The sequence below is a fragment of the Vicugna pacos genome, chromosome 17, assembly GCF_048564905.1.
Source record: "Vicugna pacos chromosome 17, VicPac4, whole genome shotgun sequence".
NCBI classification, from domain to species: Eukaryota; Metazoa; Chordata; class Mammalia; order Artiodactyla; family Camelidae; genus Vicugna; species Vicugna pacos.
In genome coordinates, this window is record NC_133003.1 from 28,330,099 (window position 1) to 28,347,239 (window position 17,141).

A 17,141-nucleotide genomic window follows, 5' to 3' on the forward strand; every position below is an offset into this window, starting at 1 on the left:
TGAAGTAGGTATTATCCTTGTTTCCTAGATGAAAAATTTAAGACTCACAGGAATTAGCAGCCCCATCTGCTTCTAGCATTTGAACCCAGAGCCACGACAACTCATAGGTTCATGTTTCATTATTTACACTCTCAGCATTGTTCTCAGCTTCCCAGGGTCTGCTGAACTGATCCCAAGCTAAGAATGTTGGCCAGCTGGCCAAGGTCATGTTCAGCTGAGCAGTGCTTTGGAGGACGTGAGGAATTTCTTCCTGTTTCCTCTTTGAGATGGTCTGAATTAGGTTGAACCTCTCCAGGCTACTCCATTTCCTAGTGTCCTTGTCTTCTGCCTTCTTGATGGCTGCGCTGGTGACTTCTGGACAAAGTTGCAGTCCCAGGGGAGGGAGCTGGAGAATTTCTGGTCCTGATGGGCTGATGTTCTCTGTTGATTCCTCAGGTTATCAAAGCTTTAGATCTGCTGTCTTAGTGGTTCCCTGGCACGTGAGGCAGCTAGGGGCAGTTTAAAATGTCAAAATCTCAGGCCTGCAGCTGGCCATAAGCCTCCAGGCAGTGCCTGTTATTCTTGGAGGCATGTGGGCCGTGTCTTCCCCAGTGGCTTCTGCAGGACGGGTGGTCCATGGGATGTTAGTAGATACCCTTGAGAAAAGAGTATGGTCAAAGCCACGTTCACCAGGTTCTTCCACTGCAGGATTCTCAGAGCCTTTAACTGGCTCCTCTGCCCAGGGCCCTCCAACAGGAGTCACCGTTACTGTCTTTCTGCTGGCTGGAGCATTTCTAGGGTTGGATGTCCTTTCTGCATTCATCAAGCTCCCCCTTCCTGGTGAGTTGCTGTGACAGCAGCCCGCCGGCCACTGCGTTGCAGGTTATGGTGGCATATCCCTGGCGGTGGAAGGCCCCAGCAAAGTGGACATCCAGACAGAGGACCTGGAGGACGGCACTTGCAAGGTCTCCTACTTCCCCACCGTGCCTGGGGTTTACATCGTCTCCACCAAGTTCGCTGATGAGCACGTGCCTGGTATGCGTGGCCCCCTCTGCCCTCCCTGCCTGATGCTTGCACTTTCTGATGCGTGCCTTCTGGGCTGCTCACAAGGGCCTTCTCGGTTCTTGCAGGGAGTCCGTTTACCGTGAAGATCAGTGGGGAGGGAAGAGTCAAGGAAAGCATCACCCGAACCAGCCGAGCGCCATCTGTGGCCACTGTCGGAAGCATCTGTGACCTGAACCTGAAAATCCCAGGTGAGTGTGAGGGGCTTGTGGGTCAGGGCGTGGGCATCATTGGAGGCCAAGTCCAGGCTTGGCCCAGAATGTGTTGTCCAAACCTGCTATGGGGAACTATTTTTTAACTTAATTTTTATTTTTATGTATTCATTAATAATTTTAATATTTATTTTCACAGAGACCCATCCAGGAAAAATAAATCTGTTTACCTGCTACCTTTTTCTTCTTCCAAGTGGAAAATAGCTTTATTGTATCGCATGAGGGAAAATAGATAAGCTTTTAAACTTTAATTCGCTGTGTGTTGAATACAATAATGTCAATGAGAGAGCCAACCCCACTGATGCTCATATCTGGAAGAAGGTGTCAGCCCGGCGACATCCTTCTAATTTCCATTCATATCTTTTATTTCTAAAATCAGAATGAGGTTTGGGATGCAAGGCTGCGAAGGTGAGCCACATCTAGCCCTTTGGCCAAATTAGCCAGTAAATGGCCACAGTCTGTCTGAAACATGGCCCAGGTTTTTTTTATTATTGAGAAGTCACTATGTGAGTGAAGGCGTTGAGGTTCCTCTGGCACGTGCGTGGAGTTGCAGACTCTACGGGGACGAGAAATCTCAGGCTGTGATGAGTTTCTAGATGAAGCTCCATGTAGCGTCTCCCATCTTCCCTAACTTACCGCATGTCTGTTTGCTCTGCCTTCTCGGCAATACTTGATGGGTTCTTCCCGTGTAGACACAATGTTGGCCAAAGCCTCATTATTGTAGTGTCCAGACTAAAAGTCACTTAAAAAGAACTATGTGGACTGTGATCATAAAAAGTTGACGTGCTCAGGGGGAGGGTATATGTCAAGCGGCAGAGCACATGCTTAGCATACATGAGGTCCTGGGTTCAATCCCCAGGATCTCCTCTAAGAATAAACAAATAAATCTAATTACCTCCCCCTGCAAATAAACAAATATTTTTTTAAAAAGTTAACATGCTCAAAAAAAAAACAGGGGAAGTAAGTGTCACCTCATATCCCTACATCCGGGGAGCTTGTGGTTCACATCTGAGGACCTGAGCTGGACCCCAGATGCCCCCAACCCCCTGGACACATAGGCTCAGTCTCAGCTCACACTGGTGCTCTTCTCACTCACTGTGTGTGGGCATCTTTCCACACCAAAACTACTTCCCCATCATCTTCCCAGCGACTGTGTAAGAGTCCATGTCACGTGTAGCTGCACCATCCGTTGTCGGGTTTTTTCACTCCCCACACACGCGTCTTAATCCCATGACCCCTGTAACTGGTGCTTGTGACACCTGCCGCCGTGTGCTCAGGCTGTCGTCACATTGGACGGACGCCCAGCAGTGGGATTGCTGGGTCGATACGTTTCAGATACTGCTATGCCTTGGCAGCCTGTCCTCCAGAAATTGGTGCCTGTTTCTCTGTTTTTCCCACCAGCCCTGGGCACTGTCTTTCATTCTTACTGTGACTAATCTGATGGAAAGATATGGTTTTCAGTTTCATTTCTCTGGTCACTAGGAGAACTCTCTTCTATTTCCTCTGCCTGTTTGTCTCTTACCTTTGCGTGATGTGGACAGTTACCCTTTCTCCAAGGTCTTGTCTGGCTCTTGACTCCTTTACTCTTTTCAGTGGCACCAGACGACTCTGGGTGACTCATTTTCCCCCTTATTGCCTAAACCATCCTCTCTCGCCAGCCTCCAGATGTTCTCCGGACCCAGGCCGTGTGGGGTGGCCCTCCCTTCAACCTCCTTCCTTTCTCTGTCCTCAGGGCTCAAAGTCATGAGCTGCTGCCCAGATCCCGTAGGGCTGGAGGGTGCGGTTTCATGCTGCTGTAGGTGACAGCATTGCTTGGTCAGCCGGCATGCAGCGCGCCTGTGTGCACCACGTCAGTCCAGGCGCGGTCGCTGGCATGGCACGGGCACCTCGGGTGGAGCAGATGTGGTCCGCTTCCTGGTGTTGAGGACCCGAGGCATCACGGTTCTGGAAGTGTGGCCTCTGGTCTTCGGTTTGCTCAAAGCTTTGCTCACGCGTGGTTTTCCCTTTGCCACTGGGACTGACCTATGTTCACCTTTTTCTCTAAATGCGTTTTGTCTTGTTGCCTAAAAGAAATGCTAAGGCTTCTTGACGATGAGGGGTGATAGCTCTTGCGTTTTCTGCCCTTACCTATGGAAAAGAGCCCCTATAAGCATGACAGGTGGTCCCGTGCCACCTTTGCCTAGAAACTTCTGAGCCATCGCAGTTTTTATTTCCATGTTGTAACTATCGGCTCAGGCTCTGGTTTGGAACTGCTGCGTGGAACTGAGTCACTTCCCGCCACAAGGGCTGTGAAGGGCTTGGCAAGGCAAGAAGTGTCAGTGCCCCCAAGAATGTTCTCTGCATTGGGTGGCCACAGGGGCCTTGCTCCCTCCGCGCTGGTCACAGCCACCCAGGGATTTGAGGGACCAGGAGGGCAGGCGTCCAGCCTGAAGGGGAGGAAGCCTGAGCACCCCGCATCCTGGGCCGCACTCGCTTTGCCTTCCCCTGCTTGCCCTGCATGTCCTGTTCCGCCTTGGTTCCTCGCCCTCACCCTCCTCTCTTTCTCCCCCTGCTTTTCAGAAATCGACAGCAGCGACATGTCAGCCCACGTCACCAGCCCCTCCGGCCGCGTGACCGAGGCAGAGATTGTGCCCGTGGGGAAGAACTCGCACTGCGTCCGGTTTGTGCCCCAGGAGATGGGCGTCCACACCGTCAGCGTCAAGTACCGCGGCCAGCACGTCACCGGCAGCCCCTTCCAGTTCACCGTGGGGCCGCTCGGCGAGGGGGGCGCCCACAAGGTCCGGGCAGGGGGCCCCGGCCTGGAGCGAGGAGAAGCAGGAGTCCCAGGTGAGCGTTCCGGGCAGATTCTTACTTGGGAAGATGGAGTTCAGCCTGGTGGTGTGAGCACCCTGCACCCCTCACCCCGCTCTAAAAGGAAGACTTTGTGGAAGACTTTGTAGGTACGATTCTGATGGGTGTTATGAAGGGGCATTGTTTAAAGCAAGACTTCTGTGGCTACAGATGTTTGGGAATTGCTCGCTTACCCAAAGCTAAACAGGTGTCTTACTGAGGGACTTCCTGAAGCCTGTGCTTTATGGGTGTGTGTCGTGAGGCTCCGAGAGAGGAACAGGGTCATCAAACTGTTTCCAGAGCACTGTGCAGGCTAACATTCTGTGCAACATGCCAGAATACTACAAAACTGGCTGTGAGAGTCCCTTGCAGTGGTGGTGTCTGGGTGGGAAGATCTGTGGGGACAAAACCGGACACCCTCATCTTTTTCATGTGTTCGGAAGATGCCTGATTGCCCATGAACTCATTGCAGTCACGGATAGTACCTGCGAAACATCAGCAATGCTCTTTCTTGGGTTCTGCTCGGGGTTAGGGAAACAGAAAAGGGCTGGCAACAAATAGAACCCAGCACCCCAGGTTTTAGCAGGAAGAGGGGTCTGTATCAGGTTCAGTCACTGACCAGGTGTTTCTCTGTCTCAGCTGAGTTCAGCATCTGGACCCGGGAGGCAGGTGCCGGGGGCCTCTCCATCGCTGTTGAGGGCCCCAGTAAGGCCGAGATCACATTCGATGACCATAAAAACGGATCCTGCGGTGTGTCTTATATTGCCCAGGAGCCTGGTATGTACTCCAGGGCCAGCAGGGGGCATTTCCTTGTAAGGAGCAGAAACCCATCCGACCAGCTCAAGTAGAACAGGAGCTTGTCTGCATGGGCACCTGGGAGCACCTTCTCAAAATCCATTTGCCAGAAATCCAGCCAGGCCTGAGTGGGGCAGGAATCCTTGTTCCTGTTGTGTCTTGTCCTCTGTTGGCCTCGCTGAAGCTTTCATTCAGCTGTTTCGTTCTTCCCGCTGACCAGCCTCTCTTTGCCCACCCTCGGCCAGCAGCTGGTGTGGCTGCCCCAGAAGAGTGGGCCCAGCAGCTGAGGGGTTCCTAACCTCCTGTGTGCCATGGATCCTTTGGGCCTCTGCTAAAGCCCACGGGGACCATCTCAGGAAATATTTTTAAGCGCATGAAATAAAATACATCCAATTATAAAGGAAACAAATTGTATTCAGATATTGCTATCAACCTCATTTTAAAGGAACAAATGTGTAACATAGCAACATATACACATCTTCATTGATACATTAAGTCATACGATTTGGCGGCAGTCTCTTAACTGCCTTAATTTCTAAAGTGGTGATGAGTGTAAATGGTACGGCAAGCTATATATAAAACTGTAAAGTGATATATATCTGTGCTTGTTGTTGTGACAAAGTCACAGGTCTTAACATGCTGTGATTTCTTGTCAACATTTCTAATGGAAGGAAATGCTAAATTTCAGTTTGAGGTTAGTAAAAATAAAATAAATACCCATTCACATTTCGTGGAGCTCCTGAGTACTGTACACAGGCCCATTGTGGCGGGGGACCCTGTGGGTACAGGTTAAAAATCCCTGCCCTTGTCCAGCTAAGAGAAATCAGGCTGGCCCGCTGTAAGCCAGGTGGCCCTCCCTGAACCAGTCAGCCTCAGCCCTGGAGGAGGGGCAGGGACACTTCAGCCCCAGATAGAGAAGCAGGAGGTCACTCTGGAATTACTTTCCTGGGGCTTTGATGGGACTTTGCTGTCCCCACAGGTAACTACGAGGTGTCTATCAAGTTCAACGATGAGCACATCCCCGAAAGTCCCTACCTGGTGCCGGTGATCGCGCCCTCCGACGACGCCCGCCGCCTCACTGTTCTGAGCCTTCAGGTGAGACGCAAGGAAGCATCCACCTCCTTGGCCACAGGCCGACCAGTGAGGCCCTGGACTCCTGAGGCCCCTTCAATCCCCGACTTGGTGCCAAGGGCCCCAGCACATGTTGACAAGGGGAGCTTTCCCAGGCAGAGTCACACGTAGGCCAGGAGACCATTGGGACAAGCAGAAACAGAGCCTCGGTCAATAAAACTCCTCAACATTGGGGGATGAGTTTTGTTTTCTAAATATTTATTTGAGAGAAACAAAGAAGGCCTGTTAATAACTGGTTAAGGGATAAGGAGGGCTTTCAAAACAAAACAAACACAAAACTAACTGCCCAGTGATGTTCAGCTTGCTATTGTTGGCTTCCTCTTCCTCAAGAAAGTCAACTGTGATTTATTTTATGATGCTGATCTGTTTACAGTAAGCATGCAAGGCACTGTGTTAAGACCTATGTCAGTGTCACTTCCCTAAATCCTTGCTACAACCTGGTGAGTAGGTTTGACCCCGTTTAAAGATAGAAAAACTGAGGTACAGAATGTTTATGGCTATCAGGAACCAACTGGAATGAGGCAGAGTGAGGTCTCTGTGGCTCCAAAACCGTGCTCCTAACGGCGGCCACCTTAATCCCCACCCTGGCGTGGCCATTGGGTGCATAACCCAACCTAATGGGATGCCAGGAGACGCAGCTTCTCCCCCTGGCTTAAAACAGGTCGGTTCATTCAAGGCTGCAGTAGAGCCTTCAGCCAAACTAAGAATCACTGGGGATGCCTTTGGTCTCAGGACACTGAAAAATAATTAGGTGTCTGAATCTGGTGTAGCAGTTTGGTGGTGGGATAACACCAGAATCCCAGAATATGATTTTGGGTTAGAGGGGTTTCTAAGTAGCCTTCAGCTGCCCCTCAGTTCTGGAAAATATTGAATTAAAACTCAATCTCCTATCTCCCATTGGTGATATCTAGTTCCCCGCTCTTGGTTTACATGTGGACATCTAACCTTGCCCCGAGGGGGATCAGTACTGCTAGTTGTCCCAGACGTTAGAGAACCCAAACAGAAGTCAAACCAGAGTCACGGTCGACAGATTGACGCGGCCTCGTCCGGAGAGTACCGAGGGTACTGACTGGTCACTGTGGTGTCGATGTTTTTCTTGTGTTTCACTTAAAGGCTTCTTAACAGAAGTTTCTCCTGTGGCCGGCTTAACTAAAACCTATGGAGGGAGATAAACCCAGCATTTTTTGAGGGCAAAGAGCTGCCTTCATGCATCTCCAAGTTTTCTTTTGGATCTTCCAAGGCGTTTATCTCCCTCTTGAGGATTTAGAGGCAGGCGGACTCAGGTAATGTAAAAACGGTTCTGTCCGAAAGGAGCTGGCTGGTGTGGAGAAATCCCCTCCAGAAAACTTCGGTAGAGTCCTCTTGGTCTCAGTGTGGTCATGAAATATTTAGGTAAGTGTGCAGCAGGTTTGTTCGTCCGTCAGGCTTTTGTAACCAGCTGCTGCGGCAGGAGGGGCATATGTATCAGCTTCGTCCCCTGTTCTTCTCGGTCACTTGATGCCAAGTGACATGCGAATTATTTATTGGAGCTTTACTGGCAGGCTGCAGGGCAACATCTGGTACTGGTTAGGAAAGAGGGGCGTGTACTGTTTCCTCTTGCTTTTGAGACTTTTTAGAAAATTGGAGTCGGCTGGTATTTTGCAGAGGGAGGGGTGGGATAGGGGTGATCTGGCCATCAAAGACTCCTTAATTTTGTGTTCAGTCCTCCCTCCCTTGCCTGTAACCTTGAGAGCAGTTTAGTAGAATATTCTTCGACAATGGAAACGTCCCACATCTCCGACGTGCAGTGTAGTAGTCACGAGCCTGTGGGTATGGAGCAGTTGCAATGTGGCTAGTGTAACTGAGGAACTGAATTTTGTATTTCACATAATTTTGATTGATTTAAATTTAAATGTATGTAACTGTACGTGGCTAGTGATGACCACATCGGGCAGCACTGCTTTACGCCTTGCTGTTGAGATGGGATCCCTGGACCAGCAGTCTCTGCACCGCCTGGGAACTTATTAAAAACATGTGGAGCCCCAGGCTCCATCCCAGACCCACTGAATCAGAATCTGCATTTTAACAAGATCCCCCAGGTGCCACAGTTGCATGTGAAGTGTGAGCCCTGCTGCCTTAGAGTTACCATCTGAGTAGCTGTCCAACCAAGTGTACATCAAACCTGCTGACTTGTAAAATTTTGCTATTCAGGATTGGCCAATCTTAAAATATCTTAAGCATCTAAACTTCCAATCATCTCCTCACAGGAGAGGATGTAGTTTCCAAGACAAAGCATAGAAAGTGAAACTGATTCAGGAAAGAGCAAAAGCTGCCCTTCTCTCCATGGCTCTTTTGAGGGGGGATGAATGACTTCTAAATGCATATTAATATTTAATGATAAGCTGACATGTTTCAACTCTTTTATTTATGGGCTAGGCCCTGTGCTGAGTGCTTTGAATGCATAATTTCATTTAATCCTCACAGCAGCTCTGTGAGAAATTCAGTTTTTATACCCATTTTACAGATGAGGAAACTGAGGGTCAAAGAGGTTAAACAACTTAAATAGCTAGGAAATGGTAGTATCCCCAGGTCCTGCTGATTTTTAACCACTGGGCAGTACTGCATGACAGAAAAATCTTGTGTAGCCCTTTATGAGTTTATTAAAAGCTCTCTCCATCTCTACCCTTGAGATAAAAAAAGTTTGTTCACGTTAACGAGTGCCTGGTTCTATCAGCTGCCAGCGTCCTTCTAGAAAGCAGGGAGGGACTTTTCTTCTTTTTAATCTGGAAGATACTGGGTTTTCTGGCCTATACACATTTTGTTTATGATGCTGAAACTATACTTTTGCTGGTCAGGATGTCTCCAGAGCTGGGAACCATCTCTTCCAGCCTGATTCAGGATAGTTTGGACACAAGACCATGTCGATGTGTGTCTCTGCTGTCTTATAGTTAATCGTAGAAATGTGGCATTGCCCACCTGCTCTTCTGTTGTCTGATGTTATATAGAAAAACATTCCAGACCTATTGGCATCAGAATTATCACTGGGTCAGGTCGGTGTGTGCCGCTGAGCAGGAACCCTGAGGGCTGTAACCTGTCTCATGTATTAAATTCTCAGGAATCGGGATTAAAAGTTAACCAGCCAGCCTCCTTTGCTATAAGGTTGAATGGGGCAAAAGGCAAGATTGATGCAAAGGTGCACAGCCCCTCTGGAGCCGTGGAGGAGTGCCATGTGTCTGAGCTGGAGCCAGGTAAGCCGGAGGCCGGGCGTGCAGGTCCCAGCACCAGCGTCCCCCACCCAGGAATGTTTCTGAAAATGTGAACCCTGAAAGAGGAGTCATTGGCCTCTCCAAGGCCTTCTGATTCCCTTTGCTGCTGCCTGACACTGTTTATAAAAAATTTGGGTATAAACATTTGCCAGGGGCAGGCTTTGAGATAAATACAACACCTCCCTTTTTTTTTTTTAAACAAATACTTCTTTATTTTCTATTGTTTTTCAGATTTCTTTCACATGACTTTCATTGTGATGGTCTCTCTTATCTTAATAAAATGTCACAGATTTTTATTACTGACCTTGTGAAATGAATAAGTACACTTTGACCCTCACTTCACTCTGAGGGAAAATGCAATTGATGTTCATTTGTAAATTAAAAAAAGAGAGAGAGAGAGAGAATCCAGGTCTCCAGTAGGGCTAAATAGCAGAAGATTTCCTTACCTGCTGCCTTGGTGTACGGAATTCCCTGATGTCAATCAACTTTAATGAGACCATTTTGCCAGTGAACATTTTTTAAGTGTCAGAGATTTGACGGGAAGGTAAGGCTGAGGAAGACATGATTCTTGCCCTCAAAGAGGAGCCCAGAGTCGAGTGAGGACCTAGAGAGAGGGAGCCAAAAACGTTCAGTGCACTGGTGAGGACCCCAGCTGATCACCAACAGCACAGTGGGGTTGAGAATTATATGGTAAATAAACATGGTTGAAACAGAAGAGGAAAAGGGTTTCTGCCTTGAGGTCAAGAGGACTGCTCAGAGGAGGTGGCATTGAATGTGGGCCCTGATGCGTGAGGAAGAGCCCTGTGACCACTGCCCTTATTGGACATTTGCTGTTTGCCCTGCTCTGTGTACAGGGACGGTGGACACCTAGGGGGTAGCATTTAGACGTCTTCCTCCCACTGGGCAGAAAAGGAAAGGGCAGTGGGAAACCTCAGAAAGAGCAAGTGTGGGGGCTGGGTGCCCTGATCAGATCGTGACTTAAGTCTGACCATATCGTAGGGAATGTGTTGGAACATCTGAAAGGCAGGGTAGTGAGCTGATGCTCCCAATGGGGTCCATTTGGAAAAACAATATTAATCAGCAGTGTTAGAAATGGAGAGAATGGACTTGAGGCCAGAGAACTGGAACATTTGGTGAGCAGTTGGCCACAGTCAATGAAAGTGAATTCAGAAAGGCTACATGTAGCTTGGTGATGGGGTAGAAGATGATGATGTAGTTGGCAACACTTGGGACAATAGCCATGGGTGGGCAAGGGTTGGCCTATGCCTTATAGAGCTTATTATTTTATTTTGAGGGGTTTTAAAGTGTCTCCTGGATATCCAAGTGGGGGTATTTACTAGATCTCTACAGTGTTGGATTGGTTAGCAAGTGAGATGTGCTGTCCTTAGCCCCAGGCAGTAGTTGGAGTCCTTGGGACGTCTGAAACCACCATGCCACATTTAGTATGCTGTTGGTGACAAATTACAGAACACCCAACTCAACTCATATAATAAAGGGGTCCATTAATTCAAACTGGAAGTTCAGGATCTAAGGTGGGTTTCAGCAGCAACTTAATTCAGCCATCCAGCTGCGTTCTCCAAGGCCCCAAACAATCTCTGCTCCTTCTGATTTGTGGGCCTCGTTCTAAAACTGGCCCTCCTCTTTGTGGCAAGATGGCTGCAACAGCACCAGGCTTCCTTTCTCCACACTATACCAATCAAGAGAGACATCCTATCCTCAAGTTTTTTCCTCAGAAGTATAACATGCTCCTTTCCCAAAGGTCTCCAGAAAACTGCCCTCCTATCTCACTGATCACTGAACACACATGCCGGTTCCTGAGTCACTTCCTGTGGCTAAGTGCCATGTGCTCGTTGACTTAGGCTTGGGAATGAGGGATTTTCCCAGGTTAGCTTGACCCATACCTGGACGTGGGCATGGGGTCAGTTTTCCCTGCAGCGCACTGGCTTTCAGAGAGGGGTGGGTACCAGTTGGGGACTACTGGGGGAAGCACAGTGTGGAAGGGTATGTGTGGCAGTTCCATATGGAGAGAGGATCAGAGTGGGAGAGAAGAGGGTTTGGGTGGAGCTTTGGGGAGCAAAGATTCTGAGGGGAATGGAGGGTACAAGGAGCCAGGGAGAGGCTGCAAGACTGACTGCAGGAGAAGACTCTGCATACCAGGTGGGAGCACTTTGGGGAGGAAGGGGGTGGTCACGTGGTGCCTGATGGACGGACAGTCCAGGTGCCCATTTCAGTTAACTGATCATCCTGCCACATGCTGTGACCCAAACACACTATGAGAAACTGTGGGACAGTTGCTACCCTGAAGCTTAATTAAGGAGCATTAATTCCATTTCTCCCCGCTTTAAGTAGCCAAGTAGAGAAACTTTGCCAGAAGTGAGCTTTTCATAAAGAAAGTGTTCTTCTGAGGCAGAGACCAGGGAGGATCAAACAGAGAATTTGAGATTTGGATACATTTCCCGAAAGGCTGACTAGGGACACACAAGTAGGCCCAACATATTGGGTGCCAGGCTTCCGGCAGAACTGTTGTCTTATGAAGCAGTGATTTAAGATTGGTCTCCTGTCCTTTGTCGTTCCCGCACCCCCACCCCAGTGGTGCCCACGTGCTCACTTTCTCCTGTGCCTTTGCTCACTCCTAGATAAGTACGCTGTTCGCTTCATCCCCCACGAGAATGGTGTCCACACGATCGACGTCAAGTTCAATGGGAGCCACGTGGTTGGAAGCCCCTTCAAAGTGCGCGTCGGGGAGCCCGGACAAGCGGGGAACCCTGCCCTGGTGTCTGCCTATGGTGCAGGGCTTGAGGGGGGCACCACAGGTAATACACCGTCTCTGCCTCTCTACCGGAGCCGGCCCCATGGGCAGAGCCAGATGGAACCCTCCGAGCCCCGGGAAGCCTTCCCTACTCTCTCCCAAGGAAACTGCAGTAATGCACCCTTGGGGGGCTCTCACTTGACCCACCGTAGATCCAGAGTGAGGGCTTGCTGGCCCTGCTCTCACAGCTCATTACTGTTTGCTGTGCTTCCTTTCTGCCTTTGCCAGGTTCCTTTAGGGCCAGGACACTGATAGGGAGGGGATTCAACACAGCATCATTCATTTTGGAGGGGGGGGTCCTTTGCCTACACAGAGCTTGTGATGCATATAACGGACCTTTTGCAAGGTCCCCTACCCGCCAGCAAGTTTAGTGGTCCCTGGGCTCCTAGAAACACACTGAATCAGCAGTAAGACCTGCCACAGCCTGGCTCCTTCTTTTATTCTGATCCTAAGAGAAGAGAAAAGACTAAAACAGTAAGGTTTTGAGACTCGTTACAGTTTGTTTTTAACCTCTGCCCCAGTTGGGGCACATTTGATTGTGAAAAATGCAGGCAGCGAGGGAGTGTGTAAAGTTCCATCTTGCTTCTTGTCGCTCTGTTCCTCTGGGTCCAGGAGGAAATGCAGCTAACAGGTCAGGGGAGGACCTTCAGGTTGTCTTTTTGTTGGTCTTCATTCTTGGTCACTTAGTTGCTTAGCTAGTCGGTTTATTAAAAAGGTAGATGTAAGTTTGCTTTTATTTTACAGAAATAGTCTTTGTGCATGCGTTGTAGTATAGCTTGCTTTTGTCACTTGACATCTTAAGGAACTTTCCATGTCAAAACCTACAGATCTAACCTCATGATGGCTGCAGTTGGTGTTCATACTGTGGACATAGAGGTGGGCACGAGGGCTGTCCAGTGTGTCACTGTTATGGAAGATGCCGGGGTGGGGAGCTTGTCCACTTAGACATTACTACAGGCATGGACTCACTGGGACACGGTGTGCGTCTGGGTGTTACTTTGGGCACTTTTAGGGAGGCAGCCCGGTTTCTTGAGTCCCTTTGTGTGTGTGCACATTCTTCTCTTAGTCTCCCCCTCATGCAGTGAGTGGGACAGAGCAGACCTACCTCCCCACGGGCAAGTGGGTGAGTGGCCACAGTTATCTAGCTGGGGAGCGAGTAGGGGCCGAGGATCCCTGCCCAGGTGCAGGAGTGACTAACTGGCCGGCGTGCCACCTTGAGACTCTGGCCAAAACAGTGGACTCAGCAGAACCTTCCAGGGGGTCTGCATGAGTACTTTCCGTCTCCCCAGGCCCATCTAGTCTGGCTCCACAGGGAACTCCAGGCCAGCAACTTGCCCTTTGTAAAAGGCACAGTATTGTTTCACCCTCAGCGATGTCCATTTTCAGATGAGCAAAGTGAGACTCCAATAGGTTGAGTCACTCCCCAGGCTTAACTTAGCTGAGAGGGGACAAAACTAGGAATCAGTCCAGGTCTACGCCTCAAAGCCTGTGCACTTGACCTCTGAGTTTTGCTGCCTCCCTCAGAGTCTGGCTCACCCAGAAGCAGTGACCACACCCCTGGCCTCCTTTGCGGGTGTCCTAAACCAGGACCCCTGTCCTCCCAGCTGCCCTGGAATGGTTCCCAAGCAGTAGTGCAGGCATTTGGCCCCTGGCAAGCCACCCATCATCAAAGCCCAGATGGGGTCCTCCAGGTACTTGGGGCCCCAGCAGGCCTTGGTCCAGGCCTCACAGAGGCCACTGAGGTCTCCTGCAGCCACCCCATCCCCCTGCTGGGTCACACCTGCTGTGCCCTGGGCCTCTCATGCTTCCTCTTGGCTGTTCGCATGCCTACTCCAGAGCTCGGGTTTCAGGCTCTGCTTTGCCAGCACTGGATGATGCTGAGGGAAGGAGCTGGTCTTGCAGGGAGACTCCCAGCCAGGAGGGAGAGGCACAGAGCACGCCTGTTTCAAACCCTGTGTAAATATTGCTCTTGTCAAGGGGAAGGCATCTTGTTTTTCTAGCTGTCCCGCTCCCAGGCCTTTTCCCAAATATCCATCCCCAGATTACACAGCTGCAGTGTGCATGAAATGAAAAGGTATCTATGCCCGGCTGCTGGAGGGCCTGCGTGCAGACCTTCAGAACAAAGCAGGCTTCATTGTGTCCTTATGGGTGGGTTTGCTGTATCTCTTGGCTCAAGCTTTACATGGTCCATCCTGCAGGTTTTGGAGCAGGGGAATGTGGAGAATTTCGGGTGGGACTCTGCTGCAGAGCGGCTGAGAAGGTTGGGAGTTAGACTCTTTGGTGGGAAGAGCCATTTTCCTGATGAAATGCTCCAGGAGCCCCCTCCAGCGTGCACGAGGTGGAAGGGAAGCGCCTGCTTCCCTCCCGTTACCCCTCATCCACCTCAGATGGAGTAGGGCTGTGTGAAACTCACAGGAACTCATCTGTACATATGTGGGGGCGCAGGGAAGATCACCACACCCAGAGATGTCTGGGGTACTGGTTCTAGCTGGAGGCAGCAGTCTCCTTTCTCCCATCTGCTCTCCCCTCCTGGAGCCTTTAGCTGGTCAAACAGATCTTATGTTTAAACCCCAGTTCTGTCTGCCCTTCCCCCGCTTTGTGACTTGGGGCGAGTTACGTGACTTCACTGAGCCTCCACGTCCTTCCTGTAGAATGAGAACAGTACGGGAGCCCACCTGATAGGTTGCTCTTGTCCTGTGATTCCTTGTTGCCCCTTTCCCACCCCATCTTCCTTTCTGGGCCCTCACAGTCAGGGTCAACTGATGTTTCTCTGGAGCAGCTTGTGTAAAAGTGTGGGGCTCCTTTCTGCTGCAGCCAGCTCTTCTCATCTTCACTTTAAAAGTATCTTTCCTTATTGTCACTTGCAGCTACTTCCTGGAACTGTCCCTTCTTGTGCATACCCCCCCCCCTTTCCCCACACAGCCCTGCTTCGGCTGCGCGAGGGGCTTCTGGGCTGCATGTTTTAAATACAAGGTTGAGATAGTGGGGCGGGGGTGGGGGTGGGGAGGGGCCCTGGGACAGGAGCCTCAGGAGCTTCCAGAAACAGCTGGGTTTTGTTTGGGGGTTGCATGATAGCAGCTCCTTTGTTTTATTGATAACCAGAACAATAATTCTTTCTCTGCCCTCAGAGCTATAATTAAACCAAAATAGTTCCCAGCTGGGGTGGCATCCAGGGCTCTGGAAAAGGCACCACCCTGCATGGGGATGCTATGCCAGGGACGCCCCGTAGAGGGCACTGTAGCGAGTGTACTGCTGATGTCCTGGCCCCCAGGTAACCCTCACTGACCACCTCTTCTCCCTCTGGACTGGAAGGGAGCCTGGAAGAGTCAGGGCTTTTGCAGGGCATTGAGCTCAGGCAGGAATCTTACTGTGGTCACTGCTTGGCACTATCTTTGGACCCAACTTTTCTTTTGTCACAAGGCAGAATGTCTGTGCAGGAGGTCTTCATGGACTAAGCAAAATGTCCTGGGGCTGCGATTAGAGCATCCGGTGGCTGAGAGATGGGCCTGTGCTTCGGAGCCACGCGGACTTGCTCTGATCCCAGCTCTGCCACTTTCTCATTCAGCTGTGACTGTCAAATGGTGGATCCTCCCTGAGTCTCAGTGTCGTTTGTGAAAGAAGAAACACTGGGCATGTAAAATGATGGGCATGGGATCTGGAGCCTGAGTGGTGCGAGTGGGAATCATCAAGAGCTGCCGTTTGGTCCTGTTTTTGTTGCTGGGATCCATGGCAAAAGTAGGGGGCAGGCAGATCCTAGCGGCTGCCCTGGTCTTTGGCATGGTGTCTGAGGCGAGGAGCCTGAGGAGGAAGGAGGAGACGCTGGGCCGCCTGGGCTTCTCCAAGTCCACCCAGAGAAGGGAAAAGTCAGAGAGTCTTACTTTTCCCCCACCCCTGGAGGCAGAGCTGGCCCTTGGGGACTGAAGCAGCACTTTAAGCTCACAGCACCCAGAGGAGAGAACAGGGCAGTGGGTGCTGGCAGGCAGAATGTCAGCCACACCCCTGCCTGAGCCTTGGAAAGGGCGTTACCACCCCCCAGGGCCTAAAGTTCTCTGTGCCAGGAGCTGAGAGCTAGTACCAGTGGGTTCCCATGTGGCCAAGGTGACCCCCTCAGTGAGGGGACTTGTGTGTGCCCTGACACTGCTTCAGCCCCACAGCACTCCCCAAATCACACCCCCTCGTCACTGCAAACCATCTGCATGGTCTTTATTCCCTCTCCCTTTCTCCCAGGTATCCAGTCTGAATTTTTCATCAACACCACTCGAGCAGGGCCAGGGACGTTATCCGTCACCATTGAAGGGCCCTCCAAGGTTAAAATGGATTGCCAGGAGACCCCAGAAGGGTACAAAGTCATGTACACCCCCATGGCTCCTGGCAACTACCTGATTGGCGTCAAATATGGCGGGCCCAACCATATCGTGGGCAGTCCTTTCAAGGCCAAGGTGACAGGTAACCACCAAACACCTTTGAAGTTACTCTCCCCCGCTGTGGAGCTGATCTTCTCAGATTATCAGCAGAGCTATTCAGAAGTAGAAACTGGATGATTTTAGATATGTTTAATTTACTTTGAGTCTTGAACATAAGGAAATGGTAGGACATGTCAGAGAGGAGTGCATGTTCAAAATTTGCAAAATAAGCCGGCAGAATGGGAGTTGAGAAAGCATGTTAGATGGTTTTCTGTCTCTAACAGAAATGTTTACATACTTGAGATCTGACGTATTTGTTTTAGGTCAGGGCCTGAAAAATCCCCTCATTTCTAACCTTCACTTTTAAAGTAATCAAAAGTTTTTATTAAATCTATAAAAATATGCCTCCTTCAGAACACTGACAAAAGTATCAAATGGTAAAAACCACCTTACAGCCCACCACCAAAGGTAACCACCATAAATACTGTGAATTCCTTCCACATCTCTCTGTCCTTGGTTCACTGTCATATGAGTAGTATAGGTTTGCTGCAGAAAAATTAAAAATTCAGATAGAAAAATCATATGCAGAGAGAATCATTGTTGATGTTTTGTCAGTGTCCTCCCACACTTCTACAGTATTTATATGTAGAGTATTTTATATAAATGGAAAGATGTC

The 17,141-nt window shown here is 50.0% G+C and overlaps 1 protein-coding gene across 3 annotated transcripts in view; it reads left to right on the forward strand.

Annotated features, from left to right (window-relative positions):
• FLNB (filamin B) overlaps positions 1-17,141 on the forward strand; it is a 127,680-nt gene that overhangs the window by 107,362 nt on the left and 3,177 nt on the right. For all 3 annotated transcript variants that reach the window (XM_006196442.4, XM_006196443.4, XM_006196444.4), the window contains 8 exons: positions 862-1,014; positions 1,110-1,232; positions 3,813-4,079; positions 4,722-4,859; positions 5,857-5,972; positions 9,103-9,235; positions 11,890-12,066; positions 16,290-16,508. In XM_006196442.4, coding sequence (XP_006196504.2) covers positions 862-1,014; positions 1,110-1,232; positions 3,813-4,079; positions 4,722-4,859; positions 5,857-5,972; positions 9,103-9,235; positions 11,890-12,066; positions 16,290-16,508 — 1,326 coding nt within the window. The remainder of the gene's footprint in view (positions 1-861; positions 1,015-1,109; positions 1,233-3,812; positions 4,080-4,721; positions 4,860-5,856; positions 5,973-9,102; positions 9,236-11,889; positions 12,067-16,289; positions 16,509-17,141) is intronic.